Here is a 12058-nt window from a genome sequence, read left to right as displayed (position 1 = left end):
AAATAAACCACCACAGGAGCAGTTGTCAGTATTTTGCCAGGTGTTTTTATTTCTGTTGGACAGATTTACTGTGTTTACTGAGTACTCATGCAGTTAAAGTAATCGCCACTTAGTGCACCAGGGTCAGAAAGTTACCGTGTTGATGGCCATCGTGGCTGGTTTGATGATCCCGTCGCAAGACGGTCTCTAATTTCTTTTGTACAAACAAAGTGGGTCTCACGTTCATGCTGATTCTGGTAACTATGCTCTAGTGTTGTCATGATACTGGCATTTTTCTAACTTTGATACAATACCTTGAAAAATATCTGTAGGATTATCAACCCTGCTTTCATTTGGTAGCTCGGTGTCTTCAGGACACTCTGAGAGTCATAAAATTACTCCAAACACATCAGGACACCGTCTCTAGGACATCAAAGAACTGAAAGACCAAATAGCAAGACGTTTTTTATAGCAGGGCAGAGCACCGACCTATCTGATAAACTGTCACCAACTCCACCTCTTCAGACACGGCCCACAGTTCACTACTAAGAGGTGTGAACTGCTCCCTCAGGACCTCGGACCCCCGGGTGCCGTGGCATGTGTAGATGCTCACGGACACACCAGTCTGTTAACACACAGTACAGTCCTCCTCAACCAAGAGAGGAAGGAACAATCACTGGACAAGAGAGGACAAGTGAAGTGTGATATTGTGTTAATTCATGTATCTGATATCCACCTGTTCAAACCTGTTAACCTCAGCTGAGAGGGACACAGGTGAGGAGTGATGTCACCTCTGATGACATCACACGTCACCTCCCAGTCTCAAGACTCCTTTAAGGCAAGGATGCTGCCTCCTCCACTCAGCTAAGAGCCTACACAAAAAGCCTGGAGCTGGTCCCGGCTGGACCGGACCTCAGCTGCATGCTCTATTGTGTTGCTGAACACGGCTCCATTTACACCCGGTTCAAACCCAGAACCTCTTTGTCTGTGTGTAATGTCCCGTAGTTCAGCTTGTGTCCTGTTGCTGTCTCTGTCTTTAGATTAGACGATAAATGTTTGACTATAAACTCGTTGTTTGTGGTTTCTGTTACAGTTCGGTCACTGAACGCATTATGATTTCGCTAACGCTTTACTTAAATTACAATAAATTATCCCCCTAAATGAATATGTGTGTTAACAGACCCACTGTCGCCTGCTCATCAAGTTATTGTGCTCACGACAAGGTCATATTGCTGTGTGTGTGTGTGTGTGTGTGTGTGTGTGAAAGCAGAGCTGGTATCAGTATCGATACCGTGGAAGATGAGTATTGTACCAGTTTCTAATATTCAGTATATTTAGATTTTTATGGTGCGATGGCGAACACCATTCATCTGGTGGGATTCTGCACAGGTGCTGTTTTACACACAGTTCCTGTGCGCTGCCATGACAACAAAAACAGGAAGAAATCACACAAACACCTGATGGACCGGGTCACTGAGGACAAACAGCTGTACGTGTGAGAGGAGGAGGAAGAGGAAGAGGAGGAGGAGGAGGAGCAGAGGAGATGGAGGGGAATGACAGGAGGAGGCGAGACGACCTCCAAACCAATCCTTTTAGTCCGATTAAGAAGATGGGGACATAAGGAGAACAGAAGAGGAGAGGAAAGGAGGCAAGGAGAGGAGATGAGGAGGGAAAGAAGGAGGAGCAGATAGGAGAAGAGGAGGGAAGAGGTGATGGGAGAGGAGAGGAGGACATAGGGAAGGGAGGAGGCAGGAGGGGGAGGAATGTAGCATGGAAGAGGAGACAGGAGAGGACACAAGGAGCAAAGAGGAGAGCGAAGATGAGGTGAGGACATAGAGGAGGAGAGGTGAGGGAAGAAAGAGGAGGTTGAAAGCGATTGGAGGAGGAAAGGGGAGAGGGGAGACAAGGAGAAGAGGAGGAGGAGGAGGAGGAGGAAGAGGAGGAGAGGAAAGACAAGGAGAAGAGAAAGAGGAGGAGGAGGAGGATGTTGGGGTCGGTGCAGCAGAGCGCAACAATAGGTGGAAGTCTGCTGTTTGTTCAGTATTGTGTTGAGACTTTGTTGTCGGCCGGACGTTATATAACCTGGCACACTTTACCTTTAACTCACTGTCGCTATAGAAACAAATAGGAGGAGGAGTCTGGACCTTCAGACCATATAAGGTCATCCTCTAAACATCAGTCTCATCAACTGGATATCACAATATCACAAAGAATATCACTGAAATAAGTGTTGAAGTTAATTTATGTCCAAATGATTTGAACTTTTAATGAAGAGTTAGAGCGCTGGTACAGAAAAGTCAGCGATAACATACGATCGTTTGTAATAATGTAAGAATCTTTTTGTATTTTTTAAATGACATTTACTGGTATTTTAATGAAATACATGATCTCATCTCTGTGTTTTGTATTTTATTTTTGATTTAATTAATAAGAAAGTATTTGTAATTCGTAACAAGCTTCTTTCTGATGCATTTGTGCGCTCTATGATTGCCGATTTACACATTTTTTTAGTCACGATTAATCGATAACATCCCTATTTTCAACACATGGTATCAAAAAGTATTTAAGTATTGAAATGTCTTCTGACAACCTTAGTAGACACATACTTCACCAGGATCTCATGGATGCAGACAATGCACGTAGCCTGACCGAGGTGGAGGTCACGTTGCAAAGAACCAAAACATTGAAGGAAACTGTAACTCGGTCTGATCTGAGTGTGATATTCACAAGAAATCTGCAAAACAGCTGAAGACACTTCATGGAAATAAAACATGGAGCGACAAACACACTGTACAACAAGAAGACGACTGTTCTGCAGGCTCTCATCTGTACGATCGACCTGCAGCATGTTCGTAAACCTGGTTACCTGTGAAAGGCATTCTGGGATACATTAGAGGACTCACCCGATAGTAAACAAACAGACAGCAGCCCATCATCAAGATCTGATCTGCTCCTCAAACACACTTCAAGTCAATTAAGTCTGTCTGCACACAGTCATCTGCTGCTCCTCTTCCTCCTCCTCTTCTTCTCCTCCCGTTCTTCCTCCAGATCACTTTGTTTTTTTTTACCACAAAGTCACATCAGCTCTCCTTTCTGTTCTCCTCCTCACACAGCATCTGTGATCACTTCTCCTCCTTTGAATCACCTCCTTCACAGTCACATTGCTACTCTCCTCTTTTGCTCTTCTTCTTCACCTCCTCTTCTTCTCCTCCTCTTCCAGTCTGTCTCTCCAGGAGCCACCTCTCCTCCTCTGTCAGATTTTTAAATGCTCTCGTCTCTCCTCTTTTCTCTCGCTCCTCTTCGTCTCCTCCTTCTGCCCCCTGCCCTCCTCTCTTCTCCTCCTCCACCACCACAAGTCACAGTCCAAAACCTCCTCAGCGGCTCCTTTCTGCTCTCCTCTCTGAGTGGATCTACAGACCCTCAGGAACAGGAACACCTCACAATGTGTGTGTGTGTGTGTGTGTGTGTGTGTGTGTGTGTGTGTGTGTGTGTGTGTGTGTGTGTGTCCACTCAGTTCCCATTGGACAAACAGGAAGTGACGGTCGTCGGGGGAAACTGGCCATCTATAATTAGGAGCTGGAGGAGACACGGAGACACCAGCGGCAGAGACAAAAGGACTCTGGTTTATAAAAATCACGCTGAGGGAAAAGTCCGACAACGTCTGATGAAGAAGTGACGAGTTTATGTTACATCAGTGTTGGAGGGCGAAGTACTCAGTTACTTTACTTCAGTAAAAATACCACACTGAGAAAATACTCAAACATCTCGCATGGAAAAGATTAATTGAAAAAATAATGTAGGTATGATAAATAAATGTAGACGAAGTGTTAAAAGTGAAAGAAAAATGGCCTCATTATATTTTATATCATTAGATTATTCTGACTAATGCATTAAAGGGGCATTCTGTAGTTTTGGGAAATACATTTTAGTAGGAAGAGAAGGATCTTCATGACAGATGGACACCACCTTTGTGATTTTCGACGCAGGAATTAAATCGCTAGAAATAAAAGCTAAAGTTACTTACCACACAGTTACTAAACACGTTTCCTATAAACTGATCAATGTACAAGTTGTAAAGTTAAAGTAAGAATAGTTCGTAACTAAAGTCGGCCTGTAAAGACGGACTAGTGAGTAGATGAATCTCCTGTTCGCTGTGATGACGTTTAATGTCCACGACAACTTCTGTAGTCTCATTTAGACGCTCGTTAGCAACCGCCGTTTTTTCATACACGTAAGAGCTTTATAACTAAACTGCGGGACATTTAATGAAGTATTTTATGTCATAGAACAAAACGTGTAAATATATTAAGCCTGTGGAGTGCAAAAAAAAACAAACCTGCACAACTCTACTGGATGAATTAGACTTCAATAATGTTTCAGGATATACATTAACTTTCAAACATACACACAACAGTGAATAGAGATAAAGCAGGTTTGCATCCAGTCTACTGAAAACTATTTTCATATCCGACTAATTGCAGGAGGAATCTTTAACGCCATCTTTTATTTTGGACATTTCATTGGCCTGCTAGCTGTGAGCTATGTTGAAAGCAATGTCAGTGAGTTGGTCCACCTCTTTGGTCCTGACTGAAACATCTCAATCACTGCAGGATGGATCGGTGTGAACTTTTACAGACATTCATGGTTCTCAGACGATGAATCTTTCCCCTTAAAAGCAAAAACCGTGGTTGTTTCTATTGATCTCATGGAGGAAAGAACGCAGATAATCTTATTTAAAAATGACGAGGCAGCCAAAAATGTATTTCTGGTTTGTTAAAGACATTCTTGCTTTGAAATATTCACTTGTTTGCCGTCTTGTCTGTTTCTCACGGCGTTACCAGTGACCTCTGACTGGTCAAACTAAAGCAGAAGATTCTTCTTTTAGTCCTTTGGGATGTGACATTAAAGCCGTGACGCACTCTGAGGGGTTGAGGATTCTTCATCCTCCATCTCATCCTTTATCATCTGAACCTTTGTTGTGCATTATGTCTTATTATTAAGGTGTGCGGCTGTCAGTGAATAGTGTGACTCAGATTTGTTCTCACCCCTCTGAGGGACCAGCCGTCAGGAGGGAGAAGAGAGAAGGAGGACGTCTTCTTCTGCAGCTTCGACCTGAAGGAGATGAGGGAGGAGAGGATTAGTTGATCAGCGTTCACTCCTCCTTCACACAGAGACTTGAGAAGGACAAATCCTTTAAGGTGTATAAATCCTACAGAGGGAGGCAAAACACCGCAGCGAGCAAACAAGCTAATCTCTCACATGTGTGGACCTGCTGCTGATGTTAGGCTTGAGTTTGACCAGAGCGCCCCCTGCTGGTGTCTTTGGGTCCGTGCATGTAAACAGAGTCTGAAAGTTTATTTTCATTTCAAAGATTTCTTGGACATCAGGGCAGAGAGCGAGGCAGACGGAGAGGAAACACACAAAGTCAAAGACAAAGACATGGACAGAGGTCAAAAATATCTGAGGTCATAATCGCCGTTCAGCCCAGAAACATTACATCATCATCATCACACACACACCCTGGTCTGAGAACAGCTGGTACAGACAGACACACAGAGACGTCCTGGAGCCAGCTGCACCAGCTCTTCACAATGTAGAGATTAGCTGTGTCTAAATATTTACACACAAGGCTGTATAAAGTACCTAAAAGTCATACATGAGTAAAAGTAAAATGTGTCTGTTAAAATACTGTTTGTAAACTGAGACTATGAGACGAACGATTATCAGCCTGATCGATTATCGGCTGATTATTCAGCATCTTCTCATTCTCATTAAGTGTTTGATTCATTTAATTGCTGATTAAATAATTTACTTCTGCTACTTGAGCTCTGATGCAGCATGTTGAAGCAATTTGAAACTTGTAACTAAAGTTATCAAGTCAATGTAGTGGAGTAAAAGTAAAAGATTCAAGATGTTTTATTGTCACTCCAGTTGTACAAGTACTAATGAAATGTATATAATAATAATAATAATAATAATAAAGAAAAACAAAGATGGAGTATGCAGAATAATAATATGCACAGCAGGGATAAGGTGCATGTATATATACTATCTCTACATGCATGTACATGAGACACACATATAATTACAGAATATAAAGACAATGAGGGTGTACTGTTGTTGTGCAAAGATATTAAGTGTAAAATAAAGCAAAACAGTAGAAAAACAGCAATAAAAGTGATCAAGTGTACTGATATTGATTGACTGAAGGTGCAGCAGTAAGATGCATGGTGTACGGAGCACGAAAGACGCTAAATATTATATAATAAATCATAAAATGGCACGTAGCCCTCCCTCTGAGTCACATGTCTGCATTACACTATTAATGTAGAATAAATGACCAAACATCATCTTAATCAGATCCTAATCTTTAATCATTAACTTCCCAATCAACCTTAAAGCGCTGTGAGTTTCCACATGAACACGCCCGGATTGACAAAGAATCGTTCTGAAAGGTTTAATATACGATTTGGAGCGAAATGCTCATTTCCGAAGGTTATATTACAGCTCGTGGTGCAACAGTATCTCGTAACTCTAACTGTTTATGTGGATGTTTCCTAGCAACGGATGTACACATTACTCAGGTCATTACTATCCGAAACATTCCTGCAGTGTTACTAAACTAACCTGATTCAGTGAGTCAGGAGTCTGAAACTAGAAAGCTGCTGAGAACTGAGGAAGGAGCTGGTGAGGGATTTACGAACAGCTGCTGCAACCCAGTCCTGCTCTGTTTCCTGCCCTCAGTCACCTCACCTACAATAGGAAACACACACACACACACACACACACACACACACACACACACCAACACACACACCTAGCGACCTCTGCAGAGTTCAGCATGCTATAGGGTAATTTGAGTCCACTCTATAGAGGATTACACAAGAAAATGTTCGACAAGAGTGTTCAGTTTCACTTGCTAACACATGCTAACACACGCTAACACAAGCTAACACATGCCATGGATGGTATTTTATCAACAAACCCAATACCAAACAAAAACCTGTTCTGCATTTCTGATCTGATCAAAGCTCCTCTGTTCTCCCTGTGTGTGCATGTGTGTGCGTGTGTGTGTCGAGTGTGTGTGTGTGTGTGTGTGTGTACATTACAAGTTTAAATATGTGTGTGTTTAAGTGTGTGAGTCATTCGTTCCTGGGAGTTGCAGTGCTTTTTCCAATAGCACAAATCATCCCACCCTGGATGCACACACACACACACACATACACACACAGACACACACACACACATATATAATCCAGATCAGAGGTGTGTTTGGCTGCAGGCGCTCTCTCTCTTTTCTTGTTGAATCTTTACCCCCTCATCTGTTTTTAATCTCTCTCTGTCTTTGTGTGTGTGTGTGTGTGTGTGTGTGTGTGTGTGTGTGTGTGTGTGTGTGTGTGTGTGTGTGTGTTACTCTCAGTAAACATTCAGTGTTCAGTCTCTACACTAAACTCTGTTTTGGTGTTCAGATTGAGGAGAAGTTCCTACAAGGAGCACCAACTTTAGTGAAACTGAACACATTGTTGCAGAGACTCTGACTGGGACACAGAGTGAAGTCATGTAATTAAGACATGTGATAATGTAGTAACGACTAGTGAGTGGACTTGGGTCAGAACATGAACATGTGGACAAGGGTCGCAACTTGTCTCTAGTTTTCAAACCCCATAAAAAGACCAAATACAAGAATGAACTTTTCTGTGTATCAACGTCTGATACGTCTTGTTCCTCTGAGCCATAGAGCTCCATTGTTGTCCAAAAACCACTAAAACCACCTCATGAGTCACTCTGTTGCACTGGGTAACATGTTGCTTCATCACCATGAACACACACGCTCAAGTTTATTTTGAATCAATCCCCACACACACCTTCCTGCTGCTGGAAATACTCACTAGAGCACCAAATGTGGATTCATCCACTGCAGAAAACAGTCCCCAACAAACAGGAAATAGTCACTAACGCTGGCTAGCTTACATTATACGGACATATGCTGGACAGAGCCTGCAGAAATCAGCCTTTTTTAATTTTTTTTCTTGTTGATCACTGACGAATTACGGATACCACATGATACCAACAGCGTCACAAACTGTGTTAGAAGCTGGAACCAACACTCAGAAATCTTACACAGCGATAAACAAAACAATCATTTTGTTCCCGACAAACATTTTAAAATTATTCATTCACAGTCATAGAAGTGTTTTTAAGGAAAAGAGATACTTTATTCTGCACCTTTCTACAAGCTCGACAATAAACAAGTGCTTAATAAAATGTTTATAAAGCATTTTATTGTTTGTTAACGGTGATATAACTGTTAACTAAAGTTTAATTAACTGCAAATTTATCATTTATTATTGATGGTTATGTTTGTTAGGTTACCAAATCAAAAAGCTTTGTCTGGCTTTTGTCAGAAGCAAACTTTCACGTGCTGATGTGATGCGAGTAACTGGACCTCGGGTGGAGCGTGTTCTGTTCAGTTATTCTGTGATTATGATGTAAAACACCAACAGAACACAGAAACATACGTGATGGGTCCCATGTTAGCTACATCTTATCTTCCAGGCAGGTGGGACGACAACATTTCCTGCCGCGGAAAAAGCTGAACATGATGTGATGACATCGTTGAGGAAACAGCAGAGGAAACACTGACCCTCGTTGACTCAGCTGATCTCAGGTCAGACCTACAAGTCTCAGCTCAGAGCTGAACCTGCTCCATCAAACACAAGTATGAGACTATTACTCACTATAATATCATTTATATTCTAATTTGTCATTTAATTTTCCAAAAGCATTTCACACGTAGATGAAGTTCTTATGTATTTGACCTTGTGTCTTTTAACTTGTCTGTATAGTATCTTATTTTATTTGTACAAGCACTTTGTAACCTTGTTAAGAAAGGTGATATATACATAAAGATACTAAAGTCAGTGAAGTTAGCATGCTAACCAGCTAGCTCATACTGGTCCAAAGCTCCTGTGTAAGCAGTTTAAGCACCAACTCTTCCCCCAGTGCTCTGAGTTCACAGACTGGACTGCTAGCTGCACGTCTAACTGAGCTAACTAGCTAATGGTGGCTACAGTTAGCAGCAATCAGTAGTTAAATCCGGTTCTTTTCTTTAATATAATAGTCTGAAATATCGCACCTTTAAAAAGACGAGCAATCATTGAGTCAGACTGTGTTTCGGTGCCACCTGTCATCAAATAACAACGTGAAAACAATGTAAAACGTGAAAATGTGGAGATATTCTGGTTTACGTGCTGTTCCTCTGATATTTCTCTGCACTTCCTCTCGCTCTTCTCTGTTTTTTTGTCTACGTGGTGGACTAAAAGTTTATTTTGACCAAACCAGAGTTGATGATTGTTGGAACAACGGAAAAACTAACCAAGATGGTTTTGTTGAGTCTTATTTTTGGGGTTTGAATGAAGTGTGTTTTACCATAATGAAATGATTGTTTCTGTAAATGGAGGCTGGTGGATTTGGCGAGAGCGACGTCGTGGCTGTTTCTGGTTAAACAAAGTGAGTTTTACTCTTCAACAGAAAGGTCTTTCTCTGTAGGGATAATCTGTCAGACACTTTGTAGAACAACCTCAACCTGTCAGGGGCAAAAACAAGCACTTCTGGTCGACGTGATTTGACAGTTAAAGTTTCCCACAAACTTTACGTTGCAGCTCGTGTCGCAGACCGACTGCAAAACTTTTACCTTGTAGTCATTTGCACACCAACATATGTCCAGGTTTAAAAATAAAATCAGAATTCCCCTTTAATTAAAGATCTGAATACATCCTCCACCACCAGATCATAAGCGATCGCTGCTGGCTGGTTTCAATTACACCACACTGTACTTCACATCCTTTTCACGAACCTGTCATCATTAATTTTAGTGCTTTGAGGCTGAATAATTTCCACTTTCATACAGATTAACTACATCAGTCGGAGGCTTCGACTGTCAACCGTCATTTAAACAAACATCTCTGCTTCCGCTCTGAGTCGAAATGTGTTCGGTTCACATAAATCAGCTGCCGGATTATATACATTTAAAAAAAACAGTATAAAAACTGAAGCGCAAACAAATACACACACACACACACACACACACACACACCTCCAGGAACCAGCAGGGCGGCATAATAACGTGATGATTAGAGACAGAACAAAGCAGCAGAACAAACGTCACCTGAACAACGTTTTTATTGTCCGTCCGCAGCAGCTGAACCACATTCCTCCTCAAGTCACCTCACAGCTTCATTTCCTCGACTGTTATTATGACAGTACATCACATCCACACGAGGACACGCTGATTCAGCTTCGACTGCAAATGTTGGGGGATTATTCTGTTCCTCACAAATTCAGAGCAACACTGATCAGTATCTTTGTATAAACAAGGAATCAAATGACCTAGTTTTGGTTTCTATCACATTTTCTGTACGTTTTTTCCCCAGCAGCAGCAGCTGGCAGCTCTTTTCATCCAACAAGCAAGCTCTGACAAATCCAAACACACAAAAAAATTTGAGTTTCGCTGATAAAGAAAGTGAAACATTTAGCAGCTGAAGAGACAAATATCCCCTGAACGAGTGCAGATGAAGGCCGACTGTTTTGTCGCCTCACGTCGCCAAAAAGCTGCACTTGAACCCACCGCAAAGACCGCAGCCGACACAGAACTAGCTGGTATGTTGTGTTCCTACATGATAGGAAATAACTCTCCATACCACCAGGGGAAGGTGGTCTTTATTATCGTGCAAACAGGCAAACTGACAGATTCAGGACTGCGGATGTACAAAATGTTATGATAAAACAGTGTTTTTACTCCACTCTCGCTAATATAGCCACTTCTAACCAAGAACATGTCTGATAAAAAGGTTGCAAATGGCACTGGTGAAGAGGTGGAGGCCAAAAATAAGGAGTAACTGCACCAGAGGGGTGAAATCATGGATACTACAGCGACGGGCTCAAGACGCTTTTCCTTCCTTTTTCAGTTTCTCTTCCGCAGCACTGACTTTCCTCGCCGACGAGCTCAGTAGCCAACAGACAAGGACCGACTAACAGCAACCGAGCAGGACACACCGCAACAACTACGGCCACAGACCATGATACTCCAAATGATGAGTTAGCTTAAATGTCTTGTTTTGACTGTGATATCTATGTTGTGTTGTTTAATGAACCGTTTTGCACATACAAGCAAAGACAATTGACTATTTTCTGTTCTACTCCATTCATTAGCATTAACAACCAATGAGGTGATAATACGTTTGGGCTGTGTCGGCCATCTTGTTACTGATTTGCAACTATTGTTTCTAATTAATTAATCGTTTTGGTCGGTTTTACACCAAAATGCCAAATATTTGGTGGTTCCAGCTTCTCAAACGTGACATAAACCCACGAGTGTTATCAGCAGAAGTGCTGTCCGAGCCTGACGGGAGCTGTAGCTGTCACATGTTGACAGAATAATCATTGTTTTTATCTCAGCTCTTACGATCAAGTGCAGCAGAAGCTATCTGTTGACTTACAGCATGGCCGGAGAAACCACAGGAACACATTTTAATGCTTTGCCACTGAGAAACAGATGATCAGACTCCACATGAGCTGACTCTGGTCACCACTGTCCGCTCTGAACGCACAGATCCTTGATCTTTGATCTCTGATAAAAATCTGCAGTCATGCATTTGACAATCAGCCGTCTGAGGACCCTGAAACGTGAGAATTACTGAACACGTGTGTGCTCGTGTGTTATGTAACTGATTAATTACATTTTAACACAAAGCCTGCAGGCAGGTAGCATATCTTTATTTTAAAGCAGTGTTTGTCAGTCTGATCTGTGGAGCTTCTTTTTTAAATATATATTACTAACACACTTAGTACAGAAAACTGTGTGTTGAGGAGTTAACACATGTACAAACTTGTGTCTGAGTCTTTTTGAGTGTCAGTTGAGCTCTGCAGACGTGTTTTTACTGCTGCTGATAATGTTGTAGTCCAGTACTATGTGCTATTCTTTCTATTACTGTACTACAACCTATTACTCGTTACTCTAGTCCTGAACAAAAGTATAACTTTGAGTGTACTTTAAAATGTTCATTCAATGCTCCTTTAT

General features: G+C 41.8%; 1 protein-coding gene across 2 annotated transcripts in view; it reads right to left on the bottom strand.

Moving 5' to 3' along the window:
* Positions 1 to 12058, bottom strand: part of arhgef3 (Rho guanine nucleotide exchange factor (GEF) 3) — a 30857-nt gene that overhangs the window by 17143 nt on the left and 1656 nt on the right. Inside the window, exon 2 of one of the 2 annotated variants that reach the window (XM_084348599.1) lies at positions 5025 to 5091. In XM_084348599.1, coding sequence (XP_084204725.1) covers positions 5025 to 5091 — 67 coding nt within the window. Of the gene's footprint in view, positions 1 to 2882; positions 3388 to 5024; positions 5092 to 12058 lie in introns of those variants that run through there. The other variant, XM_084348600.1, reaches the window with a different exon arrangement.

This window comes from Pagrus pagrus, assembly GCF_965226575.1.
Source record: "Pagrus pagrus genome assembly, chromosome: 3".
NCBI lineage: Eukaryota > Metazoa > Chordata > Actinopteri > Spariformes > Sparidae > Pagrus > Pagrus pagrus.
The sequence above is the reverse complement of the archived record's forward strand: the minus strand, read 5'-3'. Positions and strand labels throughout refer to the sequence as shown.